At 34.8% G+C, this 18,080-nt stretch overlaps 1 protein-coding gene across 4 annotated transcripts in view; it reads right to left on the bottom strand.

Annotated features, from left to right (window-relative positions):
• Positions 1-7,470: 7,470 nt before the first annotated feature.
• Positions 7,471-18,080, bottom strand: part of LOC150092429 (uncharacterized) — a 366,960-nt gene continuing 356,350 nt past the window's right edge. For 3 of the 4 annotated variants that reach the window (XM_090415095.1, XM_090415093.1, XM_090415092.1), the window contains one exon: positions 7,471-9,366. In XM_090415095.1, the coding sequence (XP_090271221.1) occupies positions 9,028-9,366 (339 nt within the window). In that variant the 3' untranslated portion in view covers positions 7,471-9,027. The remainder of the gene's footprint in view (positions 9,367-18,080) is intronic. The other variant, XM_090415094.1, reaches the window with a different exon arrangement.

An 18,080-nucleotide genomic window follows, 5' to 3' on the forward strand; every position in this document is an offset into this window, starting at 1 on the left:
AACGGTTGGTCGTCACGATATTCATGCCATACGCGATGAATTCTCGCTATCAATCACTTCAAAACTTCTAGAAAAAAACTCACCACTGACCAGTCGGTACGAATTCTTTGTGGATAATGCCCTTGGAATCGTAGAAACAAATCAGCATTGTCTTTATTTTTGACTTCTCCAAGCGACTTTTTTGGGGGTTGTCTCTCTTCTGGCGGCCTCCACTCAGCACTGTTCTGGACTCATACTCACCACGTTTCGTCACCAGTAACGATCGTTTCAAGGACGTTTGAGTGCTTACGCGCGTTTTTAATGAGGTCCTTGCAGTGTTCAATTCGATACATTTTTTGATCGTTGGTCAACTTGTGAGGAACAAATCGCGAATCGAATTCAATTTACGATGACCCAAACTCTCGGTCAAAATGTTGTTCACAGTTGATTTTGGAATTCCCAATTCATCTTCAATCAATCTCAAGTACGATTTCGGGTTTTCTTGATGAAATCACGCACTTTTTGGGATGTTAACTTCGGTCAGTCGTTTTTGGATGGCCTGGCTTTTTGACTTCAAGAATCTCACGACCACTTTGAAATCGCTTGAACCACCCGTAAACTTGAGTACAGGATAAGAATTTATGCTTTTTGAAGCATTTTATGCGTTTCTGTAAAAGTTTTACAAAATTCAAACACAAAAGTCAATCGCTGCTCTCTGAAACTCATTTTCCGACCGTTCGTCAAAACACACCGTCACTCTTGGCATTATAACTGCTTCTAATGAAGGTTGCCGCTTTCGACAACAAAAAGATACAACAGGTGGCGCCACTAGTTTCTCCCATTTTCGAAAAGTTCGATTTCCTTTTGGACAGGGGGTGTATATAGACACACAACACTTATGTTCACTTGAGCCTCTTTTTTTTTTGCATAGCCTTCAACAATTTTTTTTTTTTTTTTTGGTCTGTGGGCAGTCCTCCCTGCTTCCAACAATCTTCAACACTCAAGTCAGAAACATTAATGCTGCAGCGGTCATGGATTGAGTTCCGCATGGATGTTCGACGCCTGTCGAACACTATTAACACATTAAGTGCAGCAATCAGAGCACACTGCACTTTAACATATCGGCATTGAAAAACAAAATTGGGAAAAAAAAATAGAGAGAGTGAGCTTTAGAAACATTAAATCCTGCTTCAATGGTTCACTACACAAAGTGCTAAATTCCCAATAAGGTTCAAGCAAAAAATGTTTAACAATTTGGACACTATTTTGTAAGCAACAAAGGTTGGCTTGGTAAATGAAATCATGTTTATTAATTATTAAGATTATGTGAAATATGTAGCATGACTAAACAATGTTCATTAAGGTGACAGACGTATATTAAAATGTGTGTGAGAGCACAGGACTGGATGCCATGTCAGCTGGTGTTGTACGTGAACGTGCAAGAGAATTGAAATTGCCTCTAATGAAGTTGTTCAATGTAAGTCTCAGCTCTGGCAGGGTTTCAGGGGGAGTGGATGGAGGCAAGATAGTGCAACTGCACAAAGGTAGCTGCAAGACATGCAGTAAACTACAGGCCAATAATATCAGGAGTGGCTGTTTGGAAAAGTTGGTTAAAGGTAAAATCCAACAGTGGGTGGATAGGGATGCAATACTGTAGTGGGCAACATGGCTCTGTAAAAGGCAGATTTTATAACAAGTGATAGCAAAATTGGATAAAGGAAATGGCTACCACGATACTGCTGGACTTCACAAAGGCATTTGGACATGATGCTAGCAACATGGACACAGGGGAAGATGAATGACAGATATCTGAGTATACGGTGAAGTGGAATCTAGGAGAATGAGGGTGACTACAGGAGTACTGCAGGGTTCTATACTACAGCCACTACTGTAACTTGTATCAGTGATATAGGGAAAGATTTAAGAGAGGTAATTCAGTTGTTTGCTGATGACAAAACTGGGGAGGACAATAGCTGATAAAAGTGATGTAGATATCTTATAGAAAGGATAATGATTGTTAATTTACTGTTGCAAAAAAGTAAGGGTATGTACTTTGAGTTGAAAAGGTTGCATACTTCATATACTGATGGCAGTGGATTGCAGGAAATTGATAAGGCTAGGGACTTGGAGAAAATGGTGGACAGTTGAAGTTCAGACGGCATATTGTAAAAGTTGTATATTGAAAAACACACTAACAAGTAAAGATAAGTTATTCCTCTCTGATTCGGCTGCATCTTGACTACTGATTTGGTCACATTAGTTTCTCGGAGACCACGAGGCGGTGTGTTACAAAGGTCAGTCGATAGGCACTTGGAAGAGAGGACATGACGATTTTTTTAAGATATTAAGAGGCTTTATAGAATTGATGCAAGGAAATTTTTCAATATATGACAAATAGAGAAGTAGGGGTCATCTGCGGAAGTTGTGAAAAAGTGTGGCGACTAGAATTTTTGTATGAAGAATGGTAAATGAGTGGAATGGATTGCCTCCCATCCCTTTTAACATACAGACTACTGTATTCTATTACTATTCCATATGGATAATATAATCTGCCCTGTTTTCAAACCTCATTTGTGAATCTGGCTTTCTTTTTCTGCTCTCCAGGGATCCACTTCCTCCCCCCCCCCCTTCAATAGAACCAACATTCATCGTTTAATTTCCACAATATAGGAATCAACATAAAACATCTTGCCAGCTCATTACATATAGTCCTAGATCCTAAAGGTATACAGGCACGTTCTGCTTCTTCCAAAAAAAAAAAAAAATTTCTGATTGGGCTCTAGGTTACAGCAGCAATACTACAGCACACATGTAGATCATCGAAGAATCATACGGTAGGTCAGTTGCAAGTACTGACAGTGAATGTTTTTAAGGAAGTTGTGTATACAAGTTAGTTTGGGTCTTCCATGATGAGTATCCAGACTCCATGGAGATACTGTATATTTTTAAACAGTTCATTATCTTAATAGACAAAAAAAAAAAAAACTTTATAACTTACCCATTTTTGTTTTTTTATTTTAAAGAAAAGTAATAAATGATTCATTATATACAGCAAAATATAAAAAAGTAATATGGATAGTGATTTGCATTGTAATGGGAAATAAACATGCCCAAGAAGGAAGTATGCTCTGCATTATGGAAAATATTGAGCAGCTTGCTATGAAATCAATTGCTGTCTATATACAAGTAACCCAGCTATGAAAATATGTGTCAACTTTTGTTTGTTATGCCTGATTAGGTAAAATAATCTTGAAAATATAAATTTGTATATTGTAAGGGGAAATAAAAGGCATTAGCTGATTTATTTCCAATCCAGTGAAGAAAGAACCTTTGCTACAGTTATTTGCCAAGAAAATTAATACATGTAACTTCCAACAGTGTGTCATGTAGCTGACAAAGAACTCTGTGAGCATCTTGTTCCCAGATCTCACATTTAGAAAGGATTCTTTTCAATATAGCAAGGTTTCCCAAATTGTGTTCCACAGGAAGCGAATAAGTGTTCCGTGAAAAATTATCAAAATTAATATGAACCTGGAATGGTTTTAAATGCTGCAACTCTAACCAAGGTGTTCCGTTAAAAATTTCACAATTTGTGAAGTGGTAGGAAATCTGTGGTAGGAAAAATTTGGGAAATGCTTCAGCACTGATTAATTCCCATGTGTCAATTACTATGGTTTGCTTTCTCAGTGGCACTGTTGAAGGAAACAGGAAGAAAGTGCAATAGCCACATCAGCCACCCATGCAAAATATTTTTGGATATTGTACTCTCATGTATTGAAGCAAAATGGAATTCAGTTTTTCAGACTTCCAGGTGGATGAATTTAGGGAAAAAAAAAAAAACACAAACAGGAGTACAACTGATGATATATTTATTTTCCATATCGCTAGAGAAAAATACGTAGAACATAATTTTACTGACCTACAGAAAGCCTTTGATTCAATTTGCATGATGCTCTTTGGAAAATTCTGCAACAGGGATGCAAATTATCACCAATGTTATTTAATTGCTTCACCAAATATATTGTAAATGAAGCCCTGGAGAACTGTGATATGAATGACAGTAAGAAGTAGAAGAATAAACAATCTAAACTTTATTGATGATACTGATAATCTAGTGGAAAATAAATCAGATCTTCAGGTAATCACCACAAAATTAGCTTGTACTCTTAAAAATATTGGCTTAACCATAAGTACCCAAAAATCAAAAACTGACAAATATTTATGCTTTCGACCAAGAAGTGCTATAACAAACTAAAAAAAAAAAAAAATCATACTCAAGGATACACCCATAGCAAATCAGTTTGAATACGCAATATCTTTAATAAAGAAGGAAGATCAAGACAAGATATTACAACAAAAGTTGCAAAAGCGACAACAGCACTCCAAAAGCTAAAACCTATATGTACAAATAACAAATAATATACATTGGTCATGTCACAAATTCCGAAGTAAAACACAGAATCAGTTCTTTTGGTAGTCCAAGAGATATCATAACTAAGATTCAAAGAAAACAACTTATGTAGCTTAGTCGAATGACAGATGAAATGGTCTACCAACAAGTTCTTGAAGGACTTACTCCAGGAACTTGAAAAAGAGCGAGACTTGGAATAAACTAGATAGACAATATAAAAAAATTGGACAGGTGCTTCACTTACAGAGCTGAAAGCAAGGTATCAGTTAAGGACTGAGTGGAAAACTTCTATGAAGAATTATAACATAACATAGAATAAAAGCCAAGAGGCTATTTTTCTGGCAATCTTAACTTGTACTACCAAGTGGTTACTTACAGTTGGATTTGCTGATAGTTTTTCGGTATGAAACTCATAGATCTTAGTCCTAGCTCTTAGAGTTTCGCTTACTGGTAGATAAACATCAAAGGATTTGTATCCCCTTCATTATTCTATGAAGAATATTTCTTGATATCCTCTACAGCCCTATGTGGACCATGAGATGAAATTGAAGGTCCAGACAGTTCACTGTAGAATGCAATAACAAATTACCAACACTATGGTAATTCACTATTCGACGTCAGTGACTGCAGTCAGGTTAATCCTAAATTTTTACGAGAGAGAGGGGAGCAGTAGCTTTACTATGACTTTTGCATTCGCCTTCATATATTAACAGGTTTATAGACAGATCTCCTACCAGAATGACAGTTTCACCGCTGAAGAGATTACTAATGTTTTTTCAAACCCATTATTACTAAAAAGTCTGAGAACAGAATGTAGTTTATAAAAAAAGTATATGAAATTTATAATTCAGGATTTAAATATTTCCTTCTATATTTCATAATCAAGCTTATCTATGAGAGAAACAGCCTTAGCAACATATGCATTTGTGAAAACGAAGCAGAAGCTATGATTCTTTTGAACAACATCCAAAACTAAAAAACAATTTGTAGGTAAAAATATCCATTCCTACAAATTGATGAGTGATTTATGCTGATCTGTTAAGTGACCTCATTTTTATGTATGCTATGTTCATTTGTGATGACTATATGCACATTTATTACTTCACTAGGTGAAATATTCTGATATAATCTAAATCTTGATTTTTCCTTCCTGCAGTGTATTTGGCCAGTCTGTTTGGTCTATGCTTACTTAGTAAAGATGTAAAATTCTGTAGATTCACAATTTCAGTAGTTCATCTACTGGTTTTTAATTATGACAATAGTTTGTATTATTTTATATACATTATTATTATTATTATTAGACACCTCCATGGAGTCCAAAGACTCATCGAAGGAGGGCACCTGCTCACAAATCTGGCTCTGCAACTCAATCCACCAACTAACCGCAACTACACCAACGCTATCTACCGCCAACCACCACCAGAAGTATTTCCAAAGACAATCACAAATTATATATAGTCAAACAGTCAACATACAACTGAACTGTTTGTTTCCCTTGGCTTTATGAGCACAGTTTAAATGGTGATTCTAATGTATTTGACAGTGCTTCATATTTTAATATAATTACAAAACATAGTAGTAAATTAAATCCCATAATGCATATTTAGCTAGGAAAGTTTCAAACATTCATTTCTAATGGTCTGTAGTTTAATCAAAGCAGCGTCTTGTTGCAGTTTGTTTTTATTAACTTTCTTGATAACATGTTCTTAACATGCCTGAACAAGGGTAGCAGCCACTTTTGTTTTTTTAAATAAAAGTTAATGACAAATATTTAACCTAAAATTAAATATTTCATTGTTCATTACAAAAAACGTTTTAGTAATTTGCATTTGTTTGCAAAAAGTCTTGAATATATGGCATAATACTAAACTGACAATAGTATTACAGAGAGATCTGTTTACATGGCAGAATATTTAGTTCTACATAAATTAACATATGTTAATTTATACAGAGCCAGCTGAATATTGATATATCAAGAACAGTGATTATATTTTCAAAAACAGAAGATGCCAGAAAAGACTAATAAAACTTAAATTTGTAATTAACAATACAGAATGTACATGATTATTAACATAAAATTGCTATTTATTAGTAAATTCTGATATAAATGGCAATTTATTGTTAATAGCTATGATCACTGCATTAATTCTAGTTAAATGACTAATTTATGGATTATTCTTCTTTAAAAACTGCATTTTCACTAAGATAATATATTAAATTGTCAATTTATCTCAATCCAAGTGAAAATTTCGATCAGAACGAACAGAAAAATATTGCATTAAAACATTTTCTACATACCTTTACAGAAGGCCCCTTCTTATGCCTTTCTTTTAAAAATATTAAATAGGTTATCAGATTTTTTTTCTCCCCTTATTAAATTTCTGTATTTGTTTTTATCATTTCAAAGTTGCAAAGCTCTTTGAAATTGAGAAAAGCAATCATGGGAGAAAGCATTAAGTAATCTTTCAATTATTTTAAGATAGTTCATTAAAGGGGAAAAAACTGAATGTATAAAAAGCAAAGCAGAAACACTAATGATAAAAAAAAAATGCAATTCAAATACATCTATTTGCCATCTTTAAAAAAAAACCCGCAGTTTTAAAGTTCCCGCTGATAAACTTTTCACTATTTTGTAAGGCAGGAAATATCACTGTACACACTTTGAGTCTCATACATCGGTGTAAAATTAGTTATTCTTAAAACTTTGTAAGTCAAAAATCACAACACTGTTTTTTTTGCAATAATACTAAATGAATAATTTCCTATAATTATTCACTGCATATATTTTTGTTGTACAATTGCACATAATAAATTAAACAAGATTTTCAAATTATGGCAGTTTAGAAAGGTTAATAAATGTATGTCTCTGCATTTAATGGTTTATGAATGGACACATTCTGTTTGGATAAAAATCGTGTTTATGTTCAACATATTACAGTTTTTATAGGCAATGTAAACAAATGCCTTAAATACCTTTTTTTTTTTTTTTTTTGAAGTGAGACAAATTCCTTATTAAGGTACATTTTTTCCATACAGTGCTTTATTGCAGCAAAAAATTCAACTACATACAACATTTGTTAAAAAAAAAAAGAAAGAAAAAAAATGAAAAGGAAAAAATAGCATTGTTTATCACTTTACAAGTCTGTTCCATAAACCCCTGGTGGAGTAGTGACAGCAGGCTGTATCGTGCACACTTCCTGACATGAGCACAAACTAGTCTAATAATGCATACAATAGTTGTATGGTGTAAAAATATGCGGGAAGGAAAACTGAGTGGGGTGGCACACCATAAGAAACATCTGTAGTCATCATTTTTATCCTACGTATCTACTGAGGTCATGACAAGCATGGCCCATCCTGCTGTGCTCCAGTTATTTCAAGGAAGTGTAAAACACTTACAAGAAGCCCTAACAACCCTAGACTGAATGAATATGAATTCCTTTTACATGGAATATCCAAACTGGAATCCACATAACTGTTTTTGAAGGGGGACGAGGAAGAGCATATTAAACTTTCAAATGTCCAGCCGATACCAAGTAGTGGCAAGTTTGGTAAGCAGTTCTTGTGAATCACCTTGGACAGTGGATGAAGTAATCAAATAAAATAAAAACAGAATATGACTGCAAGATAGAAGAGAAATGGATTCACTGCCCCTTCCTCATCCGGATCCTAAATAAACACACCAAATGATGGGGGGGAGCAGAAGGGAGGGGTATCATGAAAGATGCTGTAGTTTTTACATGGTAGTTTTTGCCACTGCAGCTATGGCGAAGCTAATGTCTTTAAAATTACATTAACTACTTCTGACAACCACAGTGCAGCTCATATGGTAAAAGAAAACACTTGAAACCTATGTATTCAGTTATCTTTGTTCGCCATTTTGGTCCACTTTAGTCTATAAATCACTTAACACAACATAAAATCTGTCTCCAAACATCAATAGAAATAACACACGCCATACTGACATCTGCACTGTAAAAAGTGACAGCATATGTGCTATGTTAGCTTTACACCATACAATAATTCCATACTATGAAAGTATGCTTGCTGTTCATTCAACTTTCAAGGTAACCTGAAATGCAGGTAAACCTGTGCTGAAGACTGGTTATTACTTTATATATATATATTAAAAAAAAAAAAAAAAAAAATCTTGTATGGTACAGCTTGTTCTCGCTTACACCCACACCAATGTCCAAAAATGGCATGGTTTAACAAAAGGAACATCATCTACATGTTATTCTTATGTTCTACCTTTGGAACAGAACACTCCAACATGAGAACAGACAAATTTTCAGAACGGAAGAACCTGATACACAGCTGTTAATAATGCTATGAACCATTTATTAGATGCCATATCGTACCGATAGGTTTCAAACAAATACAGGATAGTGTCACATTCCAGAAAAAACTTGGCAATGGAACTGCCTCTGTTGACCATTACCAAAAAATAAATAAAATAAAATAAAAAAAAAGAAAGAAAGAAAGAAACAAGCCCAGGTACCTCTTGGTTGCACACAACCAATCCACTGACCAGCAGCAGTAAAAATAAGTGAGAGCAGAACATTTACTGAAGATATTCCACTCCGAAGAAGAGGTGTTTGCTGGGTACTGGGAACAGGTGTGCAAGTTCATTTAATTCATTCTTCTACCTGAGGTATAACCCCATCATCATGGATTTCCTTATCTATGCGATTTCCTTCTTTTCCCAAAGAAGTTGAAAGATCAGAAGGTTCATTTTTTCCACTCTTTTCTTTGTCATCTAATTTGTCAGCACAAGCATTAGAGATAGGACCTTTAATACTACAGCCATTTTGTATATTATTCTTTTCTATTACTGATACTTCAGTAGGCAAGGTCTCATCACCTTTAGCCTTACTCTGGGCAAAGAACATATGTGTTTGCTGAACTGCTTCAGCTCTAAGTTTTGCTTGTTGGGCTGATGTCAATTGAGAGGACAACTTGTTGCTCCCAGTCTGCTGCAAGTTAAAAATCAGAATTAGTAACAAAATATTAAAGAAAAATAATTCAAAATTCTAATATAGATATGGATATGCAATTTATATTCTATGAGTTTATAAAGTACCCTCATCATTTTGTAATTTGGTTTAAGCCAATAAGAATTACAATTTGGTCGGCTAAATCCCAAATTGCCAGCCCATCCTCGTTCGTTCAGTATCCAGGTAGATACCCAACAGGGTGCACCACGAGAAGGTGAGGATTGGACATTAGGTCAGAAGCCTTGGTCGATTCTTCACATTCCTTTAAAGGCTATGTGGAGGTCTCCTTTCAGTTATACAGCTTTGATCCTTAAGCATCTGACAGAATGAAAAAGGAAAAGTTGGTCCTTGTTGGGGATCTAAATAGCAGAGTGGGAAATGACTGTCAGACATACAAAAATATATTGGGATAATTTGGAGAAAAGAGCAAAGCTAATAATAATGGCAAATATTTGTTGGATTTCTGCTCAGGACGTGAACTGGTTATTACTAACACCATGTTCCAACATAAAAATGTGCACAAATTCACATGGAGAGAAGAGGCAAGAAATAAGAAAAGTCTCATTGACTATGTTATTGTTGATAGTGATGTTTTCTCCCTGGTGCAGGACACCAGAGTGCACAGAGGATTTGAAATTTGAAGTGATCACTATTTAGTCTTGAGCAGGATAAAATTGAATTTCATATTGAAAAGAATAACATGTACAAAGTTTTAAAGCGAATAAAAGTTGAGTAGCTCTCTGATGTAAACTGTAGACTAAAATACACAAAGATTACTGAAGAAAAAATGAGAGTTTGAGAACATGAATCAAACCTTGGAGATTCTTTAGAGAACTTTAGACATTCAGTGACAAGCCTTGAAGAAAACCTTCATTGATTCAGCCAGAGAGGCATGTGGTGAGGTTGTCTGCAAGGATAGAAAAATCAGAACTCCATGGTGGACACAGGAAGTTAAAGAGGCAGTGAAGGAAGCATATCAAAAGTTCCTGGCAAATAAGTCAGCTTGTGCTCTTAGAGAATACAGAGAGAAATGTAAGAAAGCTAAAGACTGTGTAAAACTAGCTAAACAAAAGAACATAGAAAATAAATATCAAGAAGGTGGCAAAATATTTTGGAGGTTGTTGAAGAAGCTTAGAAATGGAGGAAAGAGTACTGTAAAAGGAGTTAGAGATGACAAAGGTGACATGAAAACGGGAGAAAAAGATATCCTTGAAGTATGGAGTAATTACTTCGAGAAATTGCTAAATGAAACAAGCGGTGATAGCACAGTGGTAAAAAACACTCAACAGGCATACAGTCAAGAATCCATACTTGAAGTAGAAAAAACCATCAAAGGCTTAAAATGTGGAAAGGCAGCAGGAGTAGATGACATTCGACCAGAAATGCTAAAGTATGGTGGTATAAAAGTCTTGCAGTGGCTGCACTGCATAGTTCAGAAAGCCTAGACAGAGGGACGAATTCCCAATGATTGGAGTAGAGCTCTCATAGTACCCATATATAAAAAGGGAAATAAAATTGAATGTGAGAATTACAGAGGTATTTCCTTACTGAGTGTTCCTGGCAAGATCTATGCAAGTATACTTGAGAAACAGTTGAGAAGAATTGTGGAAGAAAAGCTTGGTGAAGAACAAGCTGGATTCAGGCCAAATAGAGGCAGTCAGGATCAGATCTTCACTTTATGACAAATAATGAAGAAATCCTGGGAATATAACAAAGATCTCTATTTGAGTTTTGTCGATCTGGAAAAGGCATGTGATAAGGTGCCAAGAGAGAAGCTATTCAATACGCTACAGTTATATGGTGTCAATAAAGACTAAATATTGCTTACATCAAGCAATATTTAGTCTTTATTTGAATTGCAAGTCAGCAGTTAGAATTGAAGGAAGTATAGGAAGATGGTTTAATGTTAAATATGGTGTGAGACAAGGATGTACATTATCCCCTCTGTTATTCATTATCTATATGGATCACATTATGAAGGAAAGTGGTATTAAACATGATATCAAAATTGGAGATGTCAATGTCAGCTCTTTGCTTTATGCGGACGATGTTATACTTATCAACAAATCCGCTACGAGTCTGCAAGATTCCTTGACTAAATTGAACAACAGTTGTAATAGTTATGGCATGAAGGTCAACAAGAAAAAAACAAAATTGGAGACAATGATAATAGGCAGAATCATTGAAAATATCAACCGCATTGTGAATGGAGAACCTGTGGAACAAGTAAAACATTTCGTCTACTTAGGCACGATTTTTAGTGAAGATGGTAAATTAAATATGGAAATAGACAACAAAATCAATAAAGTTGGTATAGTAGGAAGTCAATTGAATAAATTCATATGGAATAAGAGAGAAATTAGTCAGAACACTAAATTAGCTGTATACAAGACAGTGTTCAAATCAGTTTTAACTTGTGGATCTGAGAGATGGGTTAGAAGTAAAACACTTGACCAAAGACTAGAGACCACAGATATGAGAATCCTGAGAAAGATTAGAGGCATGAACAGATGGCATCAATGGCAATATCATATTAAAAACGAGGATATTAGAAAAGAACTTGACATTGTCGGCATCCAGGAATGCTTTAGCAGAGCTAATCTCAGGTGGTATGGTCATTTAAACAGAATGGGCGAGGAAAACGACCCAGAGGAAGACCAAGATATAGGTGGATTGATACGGTACAAAGTGCCTTAGACAGAAATATAAGATCTGATAATGTTGGAGTCTTGACAAGTAACAGACTGATCTGGAGGAAAATTGTAGATAGGAAGTTAGTAACGATGTAAATTTTTCATGTAGTACTCTCATATCCTGTACACCCCTTGAGGGTACATGGCAGGAATTTGATGATGATGAGTTTATAAAGTTCATGAAATTATATTTTAACTATTCGAATTATTGAGAGTTGCTACTTCAATTTCTGGTCCCAGTAACACCATTTATGTTTATTAGATTCACCAGAATTATTCTGATATCCAATCATTGCAATTTTCTTTTTATTAGTAATTGAACAATTTAACAGCTGAACTAATAATTTAAAAAATCAAATGGTATCATTATTGCCACTTATTTAATTTTTACAATGGTGGAGGGGATTGGGAATGAACATATTGAAGGTCTTGTATTTTTCAATATTTAATGCAAAATCAGTAATGAAGGATATCAATTTTATTAAAACTTACTAGAGTCAAATTCTTTGGTTTACTTTTTCAGGATTAAGTTTTTATAATGTTATCGTTATTGATTTAATAGGAGTGTGTAAGAAGGTTCTTTAACTGGTAGATTTAATAAAATTAATAGATTTCATGTTCATATAAACAAACAGATTCTATTTTCAGTTCTATACTTGTATACTTGGGCTTCTTTTCAATGGGGCCAAATAGAAGGAAGATGATTATGGTCAGTGATAACCACTGAGAAGGATACGATACAGATGTTAAATGAGCAATTCATTAAGGTATTCTATCCTTGAGAATGTAACAATGAGCAGAACTTGAGAACACTGGAAAAAAAGAAAAAAAAGGGGAGGGGGCATTAATAGTGAGTGAGCAGGTGTGCAAGGAATTGAATCAACTTCATATCACAATAAGACTGCATTACTTGGTGTTTCACCAAGTATCTTGAAGAAATGTTCCAGGGAGGTAACAATGGCTTTAACTGACCTCTAACTTGAGTCTTATATTTACCAAAGTTCCAAAAGTATGGAAAGAGGGCAAAATTGTTCTGCTTTATAAAGGAGTTGATAAGAGTAAGGCTTTGAATTAGAGACCAATTTGTTTCTCTGCAGTTGTGGTAAAGGTGTTAGAGAGGGCCAAGATTCAGAATTGAGCTGATGACAACAATATTCTCTTTGATGGACAGCATAGGTTTGCTAAAGGAAGATAGCATTTTAGCAATCATCTACCGACAATAACAAGTTGACATATACATTGGACAAAGAAGAAGCATACACAGTGGTATATTCCGATTTTGCTAAAGCCTTTGATAGATTATCACACAACAAGCTCGTAATTAAACTGGAGCAGATGGGATTGAACAGTAATTTAGTGCATTACTATCTGATAGGTATCAGTAATTGTATATGGAGGAACAATATCCTGGAGGAGAAAGGTCACAGGTTTTCCCCATGGGTTTATTATGCCTAATTTGTATGTAAATGTGGGAAGGGCTTGAATAGCAAAATATAGTTGTTTGCCGATGATGCAAAACTGGGAAGAACTATGAGGAATACAATGGCTGTTGTAGCCTTGCAAGGAAACTTTAATACACTTTCTGAATGGGTCTACCAGTTCAAGGTGGCGAAGTGCAAGGTTTTAAAGTTTAGGAAGCACATATGGGATATAGAGTATAAGATTGGTGGGGATATCTTAGAGGAGGTAAAGGAGATGAGGAATTTATGGGTAATGATGGATAAGGACCTAAAATTTCAGACATTTTACTAAAATTGTGATTACAGCACAGCATATGGGAATGATGCAGAGAACACCGACATGTAGGAGTAAGGATAGCATGATTCCACTAAATAAGGCTTTGATCAAACTGCACATATTTGCATACTGTATGTAGATTTAGTCACCGAGTTTTCAAGGTGTCGGAATGGATTCAGAGATGATTGACTAAGGTGGATTCTGGTCTTTGGAAATATACAGCATAAAGGCAGATTGAGGGGGGAATACAAATTGCAGAGTCTAGTGGATAGAAGGATGGGGGGGGGCATAAGATGGTAAGGGGTTACCACATTAATATGGATCAACATTTACATAGAATGGGTGGACATGGGGAGAAGAAGGGGTCATCCTTGGAAGTGAATGCATTCAAGTCATGGTATAATGAACTGTGTGTGCAAGATGGACGAATGACCACGATAATAGTTATTGACTCCATGGAGGTCTAATAATAATAATAAAGAAGTCCCAATAACTACAGCCTCTGCTTTCCAACCTCTCCTCCCCAATCAGCATGTTCTTTAACTGTTGCTGTTTCTAGATTCTACAACTCTGATGTGTGATTTATACATGAGACCTGTAACCTAAGTTTGGCACAACATATGGGTTACAGGTTACATTCAACTGGTAATATACAGATAGTGCACTTAACCTGAGCAACTAATGTAAAAGTGTTAGCTTTGCCTATGGTACCAGTTGAATCACATCTTACCTTAGTCTTGGTAGTAATTGCATAGTACACAGTCATTTGTTGAACCCATGAAAAAACAGTCAACAACATGCTGAAGTTTCTGGAATGTTATGCTACAAACAGCAAAAACAGCAGGACTCTTAAGACCAGAATGAGCCAGTATTTGTGCAAAAGTGTCACTTCTAAATGAAATCAACTGTCTTCAAGATTAACAACCTAATTCTTAATAAAGAACCTAAAACAAGCAAATCATTCCAGCTATTTAGGCACAATAGCCAATTCAGTTATATGGAATAAGAGAAAGATTAAGCAAATATTAAACTAAACTAGCAGTGCAGAACATGCAAAATAATTTTAACTTATGGATTTTAAAGTATCTTTGTAAACAGAAGGTAATTGAAAAAAAAAAAAAGGGGGGGGAGATAGATATTATTCTGGGGAAAATTACAGGAGTGAACAGATGGCATTAATGAGAGAGTAATTAAAAATGAAGTATTACAACGGAACTTGACACTGCTAATTCAAGAATGCATAAGCAGAGGTTTGCAAAAAAAAATACTTAATGCCAGAAAAAAGACCCCGAAGAAGACTAAGACAAAAGTGGACTAATGCAGTAAGCAATGACTTAAAACTGAAATGCAAGACCTCAATTACTAAAGATTAAGACTTATTACTAAATGTTATTTAATATATTATTACTCTCTTCTCACACATTATTACTTAATATTACTAAAGACTAGAAGCTAGTAATAACATAAGGTCATATTAGGAAATAATGACCAGTGGACTGAAAAGTAAGTGTGCTCTATTTCTCACTGTAAACAAGTCCTTATAGTGTTAATATGCTGACATGGCTAAGTTTTTAACAATCCTATGCATTAAATTTGGAGCCCATTAAGAACTATTTCTTTGTAATAGGATATCTGGAGAATACATGCTGTATTTCAAACCTTCAAGTAAGAGGAGCAGAAATTGACTGAAGGTTTTTGGAACTGCAATCATTGTTTGAATGAAAATGTTCTGTATGCATTTATACAGAAGCAAGCAAAGAATGCAAGGATAAGCATATGAAAAGTTGTATCATTTAAAAGAGAAAAACCTACGATTAATTACAACTGGTTTATGACTGATTATATCTCAAAGAGTTCAGAACAAGATTATGTAGAGAATGAATTTGCAAGAAAATGTGGTGGACTGCTTGTATCATTTCAATCTTTATAGTGACATAGGCATGTTCAATAGATGTTCCAAAAGTGATGAATTGATCACGAGAAAGACAGAAGAAAAGATGACCCCAACTTACGAGAGGAGCTGTGGAATGGAAGCAACATAAGCCAGAGGATTGCAAAAGGCTCTTGGATTGTGTATAAGCAATAAGAAAGAAAAGATTCATGATATAGAGTTTTTAAATTTACTACCATTAACCTCACTATGCAGCAACCAATAACTGCACTAAGAAGTGGATGCTAAGATTGCTTTGGCCATTATACCTAGCCTCGAACTCAGTCTTCTGACCATAATGGAGCACAGAAGATAATGAAGCAGCATTGATCCATGCAATCAAGATCATTAGTTGACCGATCCTGACCAGTGCATTCAAGACTAATCATCTTGCTGAAGCAGTGAATATACACAATGATGGCCTTCATACCTTCTTTAGGATATCCGGATTGTACAACAGAGAAAACTGTACACATTTTTAAAGAAATGTTACAGAATACAGTAGTACTGTAAGTTTCAAAAGACAACACCCAAAGCCAGATAAGTGTACCCCTCCCAGTCTCTCTCTCACCCAAACATGAAAATACACAAATGGGATGAAATTACTTCTATATTTGTAAATGGAGTTTGCAAATAATTTGTTTGGTTAGGTTCTAGAATTGCAACTATTAGTAGACTTCTATTTCATCCTGATTTAGTTAGTATAGATTTTGTAAGGATGTAGCAATCCTTACTTGCAAATGTCAATGATGAACAATAACTTATAGAAGGCAATCAATATGCATATAGCAAGAAGTGACTATAGTAAAATAAGTTACAAAAGTTATTTTTTTATATACTATAGTTTACTTCTTATGCAGTTTATAGAGAAATTAGTGAAAAGATGGCTGTATCAAAGAACAGAAGTCGATAATATGAAAAAGATGAGGATCAGAAGATTTGTTAAGCTTCAAGCTGAAATGTGTATGGGCACTGACCAGCAGATTAAAGTACAGAAATGATGGTTACTAGTTCAGTTTGGTAGAGAGCACATATGAAAATGCTTAAGCTTTTTTTTAGTAAGTTTTTTGGTATATTACCCCAATTCTGGACAAACCTAAGATTCATACAGTAAGAAAAGTTCCACTGGTCAGGAGTAGCTTTTTGTACAGAATAGTATGCCAATTTTTTTTGAAGGTTGAGAAGGCTATAGATGCGATGTGCCAAGAAAGACCAGAGTATGAACCAAGTTAGAGAAAGTAAAGCAAGTTCTTTAGCTCTGTATAATATTTGTGAGAAATATGAAATGTGTTTTGGTGGCACTAATGTTCACTAGGTTTTCACCACATTGGAAACAGAAAAAAATAAAAATATCAACGATTATGAGAAATCTTGAAGAATCATTTCAGCACTACAAAGTTTATCAAATGAAAAGGAATGAGATGTACTGCCATCAGAAAATTTTTTAATGGGATCAGAGGTTAGAGAAAAGTTCAGCTGAAAAGCCTTTACAAAAAGGTTCTTTCTATCCTATACACAGAATCTGAATCTAGGTCATGTAAAGCAAATAGTATCATTGATACCATGGAAGCTCATTTACCAAATGATGGAAAAGAATAAAAATCGTGTCTTATCAATCTATACTATTTATGGTGGCAAAGGCTATTTCTTCCATAGAAAAGGAACCACAGATAAGGTTATGATCTGAATTACCAAGGAGGAGGACCAACATTATAATACATTTGGAGGGAGACAGATTAAGAAAGGTCCAGGATGTTGGGAGGATGGTGAATTAGAGACTATTTTGGTGAGCAGAGATATGTTAGGTCATTATTAAGAGTAAATGATTCAAGAATGGTCAGTGGAAATACCAAAGATGAACTCATTGTCTGGGGAATTAGAGTGCATATTAGAATTAGAAGAGCAATAAAGATAGCAAAAGAATACAATGAAGCATAGTAAAAAAAAAACTGGAGCAAAGCATAGAGGATATGTTTATATTATGCTCATAATGGAATATTAGATTTCATAAATAATTTTTTTTCACAATTAGCTTGGATAGTTCAGGTGGACAGTAACTGTAGAGGCTGTCAGCTGTTATGTGAGTATAACAAGTCTAGAAGCGAGTAAGCAGACTTAATTTTTTTGTTATATATTTGAGCACGAGAGATTTCACAGAAATTTAATACCCCCCCACCCCCATTTCTTGAACTTAATAATTCTAGGTCTAAGTATGCATGTTTACTATTATATATCAGGGGTAAAGTCTTATGTTAAAGACTTCCCTAATTGTTTCCAGATTTCACATGATTCCTAAGTGCAAACACAATATACTACAGTTTCATGAAGAGGGC

This window comes from Typopeltis vanoorti, chromosome 26, assembly GCF_054136105.1.
Source record: "Typopeltis vanoorti isolate ZY-2024b chromosome 26, IOZ_Tvanoo_1.0, whole genome shotgun sequence".
Classification (NCBI taxonomy): domain Eukaryota; kingdom Metazoa; phylum Arthropoda; class Arachnida; order Uropygi; family Thelyphonidae; genus Typopeltis; species Typopeltis vanoorti.